This window comes from Podarcis cretensis, assembly GCF_951804945.1.
Source record: "Podarcis cretensis genome assembly, chromosome: 4".
Classification (NCBI taxonomy): domain Eukaryota; kingdom Metazoa; phylum Chordata; class Lepidosauria; order Squamata; family Lacertidae; genus Podarcis; species Podarcis cretensis.
The window spans coordinates 56377131-56391621 of record NC_137173.1 but is presented as its reverse complement, the minus strand read 5'-3'; the positions used below and the strand labels follow the sequence as shown (position 1 = coordinate 56391621).

The following is a 14491-nucleotide window of genomic DNA, read 5'->3' as shown; positions in this document are numbered from 1 at the left end:
AAACGAGGGAATACACTGCTAATTCAACCCTGAAGGTTTATAATTACTGTGATTTTATTTGTGGTTTTTTAAAATAACTGTATATTACATTATATCATGAGACCTTATGGTGACTGGTGGCTAGGAAATCTTATAAACAAATAAGATAAATAAATACCTAAATCTGTAGCTAGGGAGACTTCTTTCCAACTAATATCAAATGAACATTCTTCAGTGGGTGTCGCAGCAGTGAATGGTATTGCCAATGGGTGGGGCTAGTCCACAGGACCCCACAGCTCCTTCCATGGATTTATTCTACAGTGGGGGTCATGTACAATCAGCCTGCAGGCTCTATTTGTGCATGCAAATAATAGGAGCGAGATTGTACCCAGTGAGTCTTATTTGTTGTGGGGTTAACATATTTCAGAAAGTAAAATTCCGTGGACACAAGAGTTGTTTGAGCTATTTATTTTTTTAGGAAATTCACCCAAAAACCAACATTTCTGACACGGGTTGCCATGCCATACACCCGGGTTTTCCTTGACCTTTTTACAGATTTTTGAAAATTATGTCCGGACACTATATATATCGAGTTTCAGATGATATCGTTTATCGTATTTTTAATGTAATATGGAAATGGTATTTAATTTTATTATATCTCTTTTAATGTTGATGTTTAACAATCAAACAGTAACTTGACAGCAAGCAAATAAAAACAACTCTGATGTTGCGGAATGTAATCATCTAACAAAGTCTTAGCTATTTTATGTATCAGCCTTATGGGAGAAAGGTAGATGGTTGAAAATGGTTCCTAACAATGCTTGGTTAGTGCGTATCATTTCTCATCAAAAGTTTTCCCCATGGTTTCTCTGTATTGTTATCTATGTGAGAGCCACTTCTTAAAGCAGAAGCCATAGCTTTCAATCTTGCGAGCTAGTAGATCAGTTTGTTATCCCTAGGGTTGACATGCAGAAAGGTCATGCCATGGAACGTTAGCATTTCAAAACAGAAATTAAAGTTATTCATTTAAAAGAGGCTATCCATTCTCTCCATGAATTCCTGCTTTCCTTGGAGGAGGAGGGAGGAAGTTCAGTGCTGTATGCTACACCAGGCGGTTTTGTTTTTCTTCAGCTGATATAAGCACAAAAGTACAAAATGAAATGGATTAGGTGGAAAATGAGTCGATACAAGTGAGGCTACCTAGCGAGCCCTCCTGTACAGCAATGTTGCATTTCCTCCTCCACACATTTTGCAGCAAGCTACTAACTTGTGTTCGTTATTTTTATTTTTAGTTCCTGCTATGATAACTTCCTATCCAAACACCACCTTGGCAACGCAGGGCCAAAAGAAAGAAATGAGTTGCACAGCACATGGAGAAAAACCCATCATCGTTCGCTGGGAGAAAGAAGACAGAATCATTAATCCTGAAATGTCCCGCTATCTTGTTTCCACAAAGGAAGTGGGTGATGAAGTGATCTCTACATTACAGGTAACATGAGCAACCTGGTATTTTGCCAGTGCTGTTTGGTCACATGTTCTTTACATATAAGAGTACATTGTACACTCCACTCCCCCCCCCCCCGGGATGATTGTGTTCACTGAAGATATCCCAAAGTGAACATTTCTTATTTTGGGGGTGGCGGCGGGGGGAATATCTCATTTTCCATTTTGCATAGGCCAGAACAGGTTAAACTCTGGCAATGTTTTACATGAACGAATAAAACACATCATCCCCTTTAAACAGTCTGGGCCACGGGTGATGGATTTATTTTGGTCTGAGGGCCACTTTCTATCTTAGTCAACCTTCCAGTTGGACATTGTGGCAAGCAGTGGACTTGGCCAATGTGGGTGTAGCAACCCCACACTCTGTATATAGTATATCACATATATAGGGGGATATGCAACTATTAAATTAATGAACCAAACTTAATCATGTTCATTAATTTTGGTGTGGGCAAAACTTAGCTGATTACCACCCATAGCACACCCATGAATATATACTCATAAAAAACTCAAGTGTTACCATAATTATTTTTCTTGTGTTTATATACTGCCCTTCTCTTGAATAAACCCTGCATGTCGCGCTAGATGGTAAACATTGTTGAAACATTGGTAGCCCACTCTCTTGCATCTAGTCTTTCCCAGTCTGCATTTTTGGGATCTTCACCTACAGGAGACCATATGCCCTCATGCCTGAGGAACATTTCCCATCTTGAAGGACAAGGAACTGTAGTCAGCCTCATTTAGTCACTGCAGAGGCAAGCCAGGAGAAAATTGCTGAGCCATCTCGCACTACCCAGAATTACACTTCAGGCTGTTCAATACTCAATTCCTCCAAGGCTTATCCTGTTACAGAAACTTTATAACTTTGGTAGTGGTGTGGAAGTTTCCTTCAACAGAGGAACACATTTTAATTTTTTTTTTAATGAAACATATCTGCTGAAGTGTGCAGATGATATTGTTGTGGCAGCAACTGATATTGGTAGGTCTTTAGGAAAGACCTTGCCAACGACAAGGAGCATTCTACAGGATGATCTCAGTTTATTGAGGGGAGAGGGTGAATATTGAACCAGCTTTGTGTGCTCAGATCCCAGCTTCTTGTAAAGCAAACAGCTGAGTGCAGGTGTACTTGCAAAGAGGAAAGGGGTGTGTGTGTGTGTGTGTGTGTTCTGCAGGAGGGTAATTTTTCATCTCCCTGTCTCTCCTTCTCAGAGGCATAATTTGTTATCTGCTCCCCATCTCCCCTCCTCCTATGTTTTGGGCAGGCTGCCTGCTGCAACCTAGGGATCGGAGAGAAGATCAATTCAGTGGGCATTCAAAGGTGAACTTACCAAATTCACAGTTTCCTAAACAATATGAGAACTGAAACTCAGCAATCCTTCAAAATTCTCACTTCTCCAAATTTTGCAATGCAGTTACCCAACCGAGGAGAAACAAAAATGCTGATGAATTTTCAGGATGGTTAAAAAAAAAAAAAAGCAAAATGGAAATGTGGAGAACAGAATTTAAGATGGGAAAACGGGAAACAGAGACAAAGAAATTGACGGATACATTCCTGCCCATTTCGCTCTGTTCTATGTTTTAAAAACACAATTTTTGATGTTAAATACTGTTCCAGGTTCCCTCTGGCAGGTTTTCTCTAAAATGTTGGCAGAGCTTACAGGAGTAGAGCAGTCTTCCGGGGGCAGATGTTCCCCCTCAAAGCCACCAGTCATCCTCACCCCCCTTCCCCATCTATATGACATCACACTGAGGGATAAATGCCTGAATAAAGCTAGTGTTACATATAAAGTCTCAGAAGCAGATCAGTGGGTGGGGCAGAGCCACTGCACTAGCTTCCTGGGTCCCTGTTGTGTACTGGCAAGGAGAGGGGCAAGGCAGCAGGGATGTTGGTGCAGCGTCAGCACCCTCTCCCCCGAGCTAATCCAGCACTTCCACTGGTACCCTCTCCTCTTCTCAGTAAGCAACAGCAACCCACCCACCTGCAAAGAAGCCAGTGTGACAAGTCTGCCCTGCCCAGCAAGCCGCTTCTGTATTTTTAGAGTTTGTATACATCAAGTATTATTGGGGAAGTATTGTCAATCTGTCATGCTACATCACCATGAAAGCACGTTATATCATTCCAAGAAGGAATTGAGAAATGGCAGTCAAATTCATCACTGCTCTGCAAGAGCAGAATTGGCTTTAATGCAACTTGTGCATTTACTTATTCATGTCTGTGGTGTGTGTGTCTTCCTGCCTATATGAGCAGGAATAAACAGAAGGCAAAATGAAAATAAAGAGGAATTTAGGGGAAATAAAAACTTATTTAAAACTGCTTCTGTTCAAAATTGTTCATGGGCCAAGCATCTAAGCCCTAAAAGTCTGACTCAGATAAGAGAGAGAGACAGAGAGAGGGGGGGGGGGAGGATGTGAATGAATGTGTGCATATATGTGTGTTTGTGTTGTGCACATGTGTATGGTGTATGTCTCTGTATGAGAGAGTGGTGCAGCCCCACTCTTGCTTGCCCATTTTTGTTATGGACCACCACCCACTGGAAAGATGGCCCTGAGGGGATGTGAGATCCTCCCATCCCTACCATGTGGAATTACATTCAGAGTCTGTTTTGTAAAATGGCCTTGCATGCAACATTCCCTATTAAATACATTTTCTTCTTTTCCACTGTCAATGCAGATTCTGCCAACGGTGAGAGAAGACTCTGGTTTCTTCTCCTGCCATGCCATCAATTCATATGGGGAGGACCGTGGAATAATTCAGCTCACTGTGCAAGGTAGGAAGAGGACAACGTAAGGAAAAAAACACAGCTATTGTAGTACAGTAAGTGTATGTCATGCTCAGAAATCTGTTGGGGGGTTCTAGTCCCTAATAAAACGTAGTCATGACTGTCAAAAACTTAGAAACTCTATGAAAGCTTCAAACTCCATCTGTCCAGTTTGCACTGGAACTATTAAAACATGGGATTTTAGACACAAGTTTGTCTTAAGTCTGCATTACAACTACAAGACAATGTAGAAACAAAAACCCGTACAACAGTTTGGGGCCCATTTAAACACCAAGGGGCCAACATGGAAGCCAACAGTCAACATTTCCTTATGTTGGGGTTTGAATCCATGTGCCATCTCTTATTGCACACATATTGCTGACCAACACAACATCCATTCTGAATACTCGTCACTGTCATGCAGTCACTTCACCTGTCAGTCAACTCGTGAGTCAAAGGTGCTTAATATGTGAAATCCCTAAGCGGTGTTGTTAACAGAAAATAAAATCCAGATACAACATTAAAACCAAAATAAATACGTCAGCTGAAACACAGAATCCTTCAATAAACCATGGAGCAAAAATATAAATAAATCATAAAACAGGTGTTTAAATCAGCTCTTCTTCTTCATACATAAAACCACAGTCTGGAATACTGATTTGTGAATAAACATGGCTGGTGTCAGGCTATGATTCTGACACTTCCTTGGGAGTAAATTCCACTGAACTCAGTGGGACTTGGCACCAAATAATTCAGTAGCAGTAGCCTTGCAGCAGCCTAAATAGGGTGAAGCAATAGGGTGAAGATTTCCTTTCTGAAAAAAAAGAAACAGTGTACCAGCTTTATATTTAGAAACAAAATGTTTCAAGTCTAATCAGCCAAAAGCTCCCAGCAACTGTAGTGTATTATTATTATTTTTTCCATTCTGAAATTTGAGTCGCCAGTATGTCCTCAGGCCAGGTGTCCCCTACCATATTTCATGGTGGGGAGGTGGGGAAGCAGATTGAGGCAGGGATCGGCAGGTTCTGGAGTGGCTGAGGTGATGCCCTGTCAAATGTCTAGCCGAGGCAGAAATTAGCTATGAGGTTCTGCCGGCTTTGCCGTACTACACTTGCTCAGTGCGCTTGTGTGCCTTGGAGCTTACAGATAAGATGCCAAATCCACTCAGGACTCACAAGCAACCTTTCTCCCAACCCCCAGTTTTCTGTGACTGCAGGTTGCATCAATTCCTGGTTAATCCTGGTACAGACTGTGTACTCGCTAAGCCAGTCCCCTCAATAAACCAAGATTCTGATTCTCATTTGCAGTGAAGCTGCAGATAATACAAAGGTTCTCTGAGAAAAATGAGAAAATATATAACTTTTATCACAAAAACATGGAATAAATGTTAGCACAAATGTTAGTACAGGCACATGTGAAAGAGCATAGCATTTTTATTCTGGTTATCTAATTAGACTAAAGGCTTAGTGGCATTTCTGTTTGCCCTGCCACTTTCCCCCAGGAAAACCCACAGTTTGGTGCTGAATTGCAGCAAACAGCAATTGGGTTTTCCGCACATTGCTGTTTGTTCCAATTTATCACTAAAGAACAGTTTTTCCAGAAGAAAGTAGTAGGGCAAAGGCATTCAGAAAACATGGGACAAGTGGAAAACTGCTTGGACCCATGCTTTTTTTCACGGGACAAGGAAAGTGTGGACAAGCCCTAACTGTTGAGTTCATCTTCACATTTCTAGTGTAGATTACAACCTATAAGAGGTATTCAACCAAAGCGTCTTGTCAGTGCAAGGATTGCAGCTTGTGCAGTTGGCCTTTTCCCACCCTTTCTTCCCTGTGCCTCCCCCCCAAACTGCTCTATAGAGTCGGGGGAAGCCCTAGAACAGATTTAAGGAGATCCAGGGAAGGAGAGGAGGAGCGTATTGTATTGCATTGCACAATCAGAAATCATTGCACTGGCGGAAACTTCACGTAGCTCTACTTTGGAGACAACCCATTACATACACACACTTGCTTCTGCCCTTTAAACCACAAAGATTATCCATGTATTAAATTCTATGGCATATAGGGTTTAGGCCATTTTGTTCCATTTAAAGCAGGGGTGGCCAACCTGTGATTCTTTAGATGTAGTTGCTGATGAGAGTTAGAGTCCAAGAACATCTGGAGGACCACAAGTACCCCATTCCTGTTGTAAAGGGAATAATACCACCAATCCCACTATACACACAAACCCGGGGGAGCAGGTGTAAGAGGGAGAGAGTCAGTTGTAATAGCATTACTTTCTCAATTCACTTACATGGAAGATATAGAAATCCCAATATAAAAAGGATATTATACCCACAACCTGTCCTGGGAGCAATGTGTTGTTTTTAAAAAATAGCATAGAACAATTCTACAATGGGGCTCTAAAATAAGATGATATCAAGACATTAACCCTTTTCAGGCATCCATGGAGGCAATGCAGAGCTTTGCCTGGTGGCCTCACCTCTTCCCTCTAACTTTCCTATATCATCAGGAAAGCCTAGAGAGGGCTTGCAAGCACGTTCAGCTGAATATGTTTTTTAGTCTTCCCCATGATCCGGAGCCTTGATCTTCCAGGGTTCCCAGTCTTGAGGAACCATTTAGCTATATTCAGCCAAACCTGCTTACAATTTCCCTTCATGTTCTTCCTGGTCAATGAAGAAAATGGGGTGCTTGCCTGGCACATAAGGCCTTGCTCCCTGCACTCCCCTGAATACAATTTTTGAATGTCACAAGTTTCTTAACTTAAATATTAACTATCCCTCCTTATGGGATGGGTGTGGGGTAAAACGAGTGTAACACTCGGTGAGCGAAGGAAATAGCAAGCTATCTTATTCTTCACAAGGCATATTTTTTCCATACTATACTCATTGCTGTCACTGATGCACAGGTCTCTTGACTAAAACAGAGTTTATCTATTTGACCAGAACCCCCAGATCCTCCAGAAATAGAAATCCGAGAGGTGAGAGCACGCAGCATTGCCCTCAGATGGACCATGGGATTTGACGGAAATAGTCCAATCACGGGCTATGATATAGAATGCAAGAACAAGTCTGGTAAGTGTATGTTGGTATGCCCAGCTTACAACTTTTAATTGTTTCCTAGTTTTCTGGTATTATGATTTTTTTAATTTAAAAAATCAGAGTTCTCAGTTTTACTGTTACTTGAGTGTGGGCAAGAGTTTTGCTGACATCTTGTGTCCAGAATACTTTGTATATTTGAATGGATGGTTTTCAATAGCCCATATTAAACAAAAGCATCTTCAGCAAATGTAGTAAAGGTAAAGGACGTCTGGACGGTTAAGTCCAGTCAAAGGCGACGATGGGGTTGCAGCACTCATCTCACTTTGCAGGCTGAGGGAGCTGGTGTTTGTCCACAGACAGCTTTTCGAGTCATGTGGCCAGCATGACTAAACCACTTCTGGTGCAACAGAACACCGTGATGGATGCCAGAGTGCACGGAAATGGTGGTTACCTTCCCGCCACAGTGATACCTATTTATCTACTTGCACTTTGAGGTGCTTTTGAACTTCTAGGTTGGCAGGAGCTGGGACAAAGCAATGGGAGCTCACTCTGTCATGGAGATTCGAACCGCCAACCTTCCAATCGGCAAGCCCAAGAGGCTCAGTGGTTTAGACCACAGCGCCACAGCGCCACCCACATCCCCAAATGTAGATGAAAATGTGTTGGTAGACACTTGTATGACAGCTCTGCTACTATCAATATACCATGTACTCTCTACTCCTTTGCACAAAAGCCCCAGACATGGACCTCCACCCCGCCTATTGCACAAACAGTTTGACCAATTGGAGTTGTCGTCTAGAACATATGGAGGGCACCAGGTGAAGGTCTGTTCTAATCTGTGAGAGATGACTACGTCATTGGAAGTGCAGTGGTCCTAGAGGCGTTGCTGAATCAAAATGGCCCTGTTTTAAAACAAGATTAATTTCAGATATCTATCAGCAGTCCAAATCAAATTCATCCAATTTAATCCGCCCATTTCCAGATCAGAAGTGGGACAAGAGGTAGGGGCAGCTGGCCTGTTTCTAATCTGCACTTGACAATTCCTTATTGTTAAAAAGATGAGTGGGATGTTGAGCTAGCAGGGCCATTTGCAGTGTAGAGTACTGTCTGCCCTGTGTGTGTGCAAGTCACAAATACCTATTGGACAGTGCCAGTGACCTCCCTGATGATGAGCAGCACAAGATTCCTCTCAGGCCCACGTCAGCTGGAGGTCCAATGGTCAGCTTGCAAAGGCTCGCTTTGACTCAACACTAGCTAGTTTCAAAGCTAGTTGCTTTGAATATGCTGGACTATGCATTATATATAGCCGTCTTCATAAAGCGGAGGACCACTGTAGCCTGTAGTTTAGCTTCATGTCTGTCTGTACCTTTATATGCCTTATCCATTCATGTTGCTTATTAAACAATGTGTCGCAGAAAGAGCAGATTCAAGATTTTTCTTTTTTTGAAAGCTGATGTGGTGTAGGGTCAAAAAGTGTGAGCTGTGGGGCAGAGAACTCCCTGTTCAGATCTCACTTCAGTGCACTCAGTGGCCTCACACAAGCTTTCTTTTAGTCTCAGCCTCCCATTTGCTAAAAATATAAACCCCAGATACTATTTTTTTAGCATAAACGTTATTAAAAATTGTATGGAAATCACTTTGCATACTCTAAAGCTGTAAACATATTCTATGGTAGTGGAGGTAATAGTAGTACTTACAGTTGCAATATCAGCAGTATTTAACAGTGTAAAAAAATAACCATACGTTTGGTGGGGGGAGAGGGAGAGTAGATATTCTCAAAATTGCCATTCTGAATAGGGCCACTAGATGGCACAACATACAAAGTAAACATGTGAGTGGAATACATTAGTATTAATATATAGCTAGGTTGGTATATGCAGGCATTCCCTATAGGAAAATCAGTTAAAAGAAAACAAATGTTATGTTTATTTGTGTTATATGAATTTTGCCTATTCTGTCGTTAGTGAATCATATTTGTGAGGATCAGAGCAAATGAAAACAGCATGCCCAAAAAGAACAAAAAATTGTGTGAGGGGATTTTTTATGCAAGCTGATAAAATGGAAAAGGCATAATTAATGGAAGGGATTGTCTCAAAGCTGTTTCACCTCTTATTCACAATTTGCACAGAGACCCAAAGTCAATTCAAATATTTGGAGAAGGCACATAGAACAGTCTTGGTAGGACTGTACCACTTTAGACTACATGTGTAAGATTAAATGTTGGGAAATATCCAAAAGCCCTGCATGTGAAAGCAAGCCTAACAGGGTGAGAATGAGTCTTGAAACCTCCGCACACTTGCATCCCGGGTTTTCAGAAGCAGGGAGTTTTTTGCATGGGAGAACCTGAACTGATGAAATGTCACCAGGCAGGGCTATAACAATGTGCCCTTTTCTGAATATTTGAAGGTACTCACATGCAGGTGCTGTTGCATTGCCTGAGAGTACTCATCACTAGTCTCTCTTTTTTTTTCTTCTTTAGCAGAAGTATCTTTGTTTGATCATCCTGGATCACACATTTTTTTTGCCTCTCAGATCACACTGCTTCTCAGTGCCAGATTTTCCATTTTTATATATAGTTCAGGTGTGATCTGTTTTTCTTTTCATTTCCTTTTTTTTCAATGGATGTAATAGCTGCAGCTGATGGCTGCAGCTTGCTGTGCCCCAGGGGTGGCTGCATAAGCCGAGAGTTACAAAGATAATTCCAATGGAACATGATGAAGTTATTCTGATGAAGCAAAACAGGTCTGGCCCTATACTCTGCCCCTGCTTGGCACAGGGAGGGAATTGCACAAATTCTTTATGACACTCTAGGCAGGTTGGAGCAAAACTAGGGTGCAGACAGGGAGAATAATCAGATATTTATTTGTGAAATAAGCACACATGTTGTTAGCCCTGCATGCTGGAGGAGAGTCCACAGATTCATGTAGAAGCAGAACAGAATGGATTTATGAATGAACAGATGCAACACACACTGATGCACCTCTGTCCTAACTGATATGAAATTTCTAGTTGATTAGAAGGCATTAACCTCATAAATCTAGGGTTGCCATATGTCCAGATTTTCCCAGACATTACTGGGATTTCTTTTTGAAATATGGCAACACTAACAAATCCAATGAGTTAAGACACACACACACACACACACACACTATGCTAAAAGCTTTCCCTCTGCTTTCTTAATCTGAGACTCTAGAACCCAGTTCAAGCAAGAGAACCTTCAAGTATTTTATTCCAGATATCCTAAAGGTAAAGGGACCCCTGATCATTAGGTCCAGTCGTGGCCGACTCTGGGGTTGCGGCGCTCATCTCGCTTTATTGGCCGAGGGAGCCGGCATACAGCTTCCGGTTCATGTGGCCAGCATGACTAAGCCGCTTCTGGCGAACCAGAGCAGCACACGGAAACACCATTTACCTTCCCACTGGAGTGGTACCTATTTATCTACTTGCACTTTGTGCTTTCAAACTGCTAGGTTGGCAGGAGCAGGGACCGAGCAACGGGAGCTCACCCCGTAGTGGGGATTCGAACCTAGGTTCTGTGGTAGGCTTAATTTCAGTCAAGCCTTTGGGAGGGATGTGTTTGATTGCTGTGCATCTGCACATCTTTTCTGTAGGTATAGACTTCCACCCATTTGATTCTGCTTCCATCTGCAGGCTGCTTTCCCTGTCTTAAATAATACACAAGTTACAGGTGTTTTTGTACATGGCATACATAATAGCAGTTGAACAGCAAGATGCTTTTTGTAGTTGATTGTATACAGGTGTTTTGATGAAATTGTGCATGTATTTAAAGTTCTGAGGCATGCATTGATAGTATAATCACTATATCAAGAAACCTGTATATACCAGAACAATATTAGGGTGCTCCGTTCTAATCCTAAAATCTGTCTGTAAGAATGAAAGAGTTGAAACAATCCCTTATTTCCCCATTTCTCCCTCCATACCATATGACAGAAATTAGAGAAGATTCACACAGCCACATCTGCCTTTTTCCCTGACACCAATTAATTGGTTTCAGTCAGCGTGCTTGAGAGATTGTTCTCATATGTTCAGGGTAATGTTTGGCAATGGTTTAGTGGAAAATTTTGACACTCAGGGGCTCATATTTAAAGCCCCTATAGCTATGCCCCCAAGGATAGTCTAAAAAAGCACACACATAAACACACACACATATCCCAGGTAGTGCATATTTTGGGAAAGCTCACTTTGAATTCCAGTACAGTTGTTACTTTCTAACACAAATTTAATATACAAGTCTTTAAAAATAGTGCAGGAAAGACTCCATGTAAATTAATGTTTACAGATCCTCTGTCTTCCAACTTCCCAAGCTTACAACGCTGGCAAATATTGCTCCTGCAGATGACATCATAGCTACTCTTGTGGGGAAAAACCTGGAGCTGCATTTCTCTGCTTTCCTGTTCAGCAAATCACTGATCCTCAGAAATCATCAAATACTAAGATTTCCAAGTCTCTCAAGCCTTGGAGATAGGTTTATTGACCACTGGGCTTTTTGTGTGTGGCAGCATTCACCAACAAGCCCATGCAGAAGCACAGGGTACACTTGCCCCAGGCCTCAGAGGGCTAAGTCAGCCAGAGGCTGTCATGCCAAGAACCAGTCTCACACCCTGGGCCTCAGACAAGCTCTGCACAGACCTGCTTGCCAGTATAGGGTACTGGCATCTATCTTTTTTGTTGCCCATGGCAGCCATTTTATGCCAGTTGCTATTGAATTTTTATCAGGGTATGAGTACCTGTACCTCACTTTTGACCCCCCCAAAGCACTGCCTGTACATATGACATACCTGAGGATATCAATGCAGGGACAGAGAAAGCAAAATCACGCCTGACCTCTGCTTCTTTCTCTAAAGATCTGAATAGAAACTTTGTGGCTCCATAGGTGCTGATAGCTAGCATCCAAGGCAGTTTTGCCCCCCCCCCCCATGTATTTTTTGAGGGGGCCGGGCACCTACAATTTTCAGAGGGCTTTTGACTCCGCCCCTGGCTCCTTGTGATATCATGAGCACAATGTCAGAACGCTGCACGATGTCACATCAGGCCCCCTCAATCAGCTGGAGAAGTTGGCGCCTCTATGTGGCTCACCTTCCCTTTGTTAGAAACCAAGGGCTTTGGGCATATGAAATAAAACAGATGTTTTAAAATGACTGGTGAAAGGCCGACTTACCATCCTGTGAGATAACCACGAAATATTACTGGCCTCACCCCAGTTTCCTGTGGGCTCCTGGCAGCAGAGGCCAGTCTAGGCTGAGAAAATAGCTGCACATCTTCCCATGACACGCCAGAGGGTTGTTGCCACAATAGGATTGGCACGCAACGGACTGATGCAAAAGAAACACTCCTGAACACATGTGAGTGTGGCATGTTGGAGCTATATCTTCAGAAATGACTGCCAGCCTCTTTCTGCTTTTCAATTTTTTATAGTAGCTTTTGAAGTTTGCTGTTTTAAAGGCTGGTGCTTTCCTCCTCTTCCGTTCCCCTGTGCTTGCCCCTTTTGCTCCCCTTTCCATTTCCCTCGCTTCTCTCTGAGTCAGATGGGCAGATGACCAAGAACCACTTGGTTTACAAACACACAACTGCACAGACATGTGAAGCCACACACATGCACACACAAATAAGTGCTGTGGAGGAAATGAACCAAAGGCAATACAGTAATTATCACAAACCTACGGAATATGTTGTTGCCCATTGTAAACCTCTCTGGTATAAATTACTTTGAAAATGAAGTGGATGAATTCATGCATTACATGTCTGTCAGTGGCTACAATTCATGGCATTCCAAACTGGTTGAAGCCTCAGCTGTCTAGCATGAAACAGAGATTGACAATAGAAAACAGCTGTGACCATCAAGCCCTGCTTGCAGTCCTCCATGAGGCATCTGAGGGGTCCCTGCCATGATACAAATTGCTGTCCTTGGGTTTCATGTCCCTGCAGAATAAATGTAAGTTTCTCTTTGAACCTGTTGTTCATGTTACCTGTGTTTCTCAAACATGGGCCTGGGGGTGTGCTGAGGAGCCCCATCCTCTAGCAAACAGTGGCAATCTGTACTGAGGTAATATTTATACAGTTCTTTGCATGAAGGTTCCCACTGTTGCACTTTCACACAAAGGCTAGGTGATGGAGCTTCTTTGCATACCCCAGCTACCATATTAAGTTAAATCAAAGCATTAATGCCTGAAAGGGCTGGGTTATTTCCTCATTTAATGTTCATTTCACCAGTGTTCTTTTACCTTTGAAATGCAGTGCTGCTTGCTAACTTATTAGTTCAATGTTTGAAGGGAGGAAGGAAGGAAAATGAATTAACTTTCCCCTAAATTCTTCAAACAGACTCCTGGGATTCTGTGCAAAGAACCAAAGATGTTTCCCCACAGCTGAACCAGGCCACGATCATTGACCTCCATGCTTCCTCCACCTACAACATCCGCATGTATGCAAAAAATCGCATTGGCAAGAGCGAGGCCAGCAATGAACTCACGATTACCACAGATGAAGCAGGTATGTTCTACATTGATCCTAAATGAATCTAACCTCAACTTGCATTCATTGTTCGATGTATGTGTTTTTGGCATTTTGAAGAGCTAGGGGACTCTGTATGTGACACATTGCTCTATATAGAATACAAAGATAATTCCTTAGCAGCCTAAGATATTGCGGTAATCTTTTTTTTTTAGTTAGCAGTCTAACATGAGGCATTTAAACCCACATGCAAAGCCCCTTAAATAAGCAATGGTTCATAATTAATAGTGCTTTTATTTAAGACAGTTTAATTCTTTTGTTTGAGCACCGTATTTTTCGCTCCATAAAGACCCACTTTTTCTCTCTTAAAAACTAAGGGGAAATGTCTGTGCGTCTTATGGAGCGAATGTGTGGTCCCTGTGGCTGGGGGGGGGGGACCCAGGCTTCCCCCTCCAGCCCTGGGAGCAGCGGGCAGGCTGCGTGCAGATGCCCCGTGCTCCTGAGCAGCTCTGGGATAGCCTGTGAAGCCTCCGCAGGGCAGTGGGATGAAGGCTCCCTGCTGCCCTGCGGAGGCGTCACACGGCTATCCCTGGCTTTTGCGGGAGGTGGGGAAAGAGAAAGAGCACGGCTCTGTCCCTTCCCCCACCTCCAAGAGCCGAGCTCCCTTTAAAGAGCCGCGCGAAGTGTGTGTGTGTGGCTCTTGGGGGCTTTTCCCCGAGGAAGGAGAAGCCTGCAAGCGCCGCAC

The 14491-nt window shown here is 42.8% G+C and overlaps 1 protein-coding gene across 1 annotated transcript in view; it reads left to right on the top strand.

The window, feature by feature from the left end:
- DSCAM (DS cell adhesion molecule) overlaps positions 1–14491 on the top strand; it is a 331349-nt gene that overhangs the window by 231440 nt on the left and 85418 nt on the right. The window contains exons 12-15 of the mRNA XM_079974881.1: positions 1272–1468; positions 4154–4250; positions 7183–7311; positions 13618–13785. Coding sequence (XP_079831007.1) covers positions 1272–1468; positions 4154–4250; positions 7183–7311; positions 13618–13785 — 591 coding nt within the window. The remainder of the gene's footprint in view (positions 1–1271; positions 1469–4153; positions 4251–7182; positions 7312–13617; positions 13786–14491) is intronic.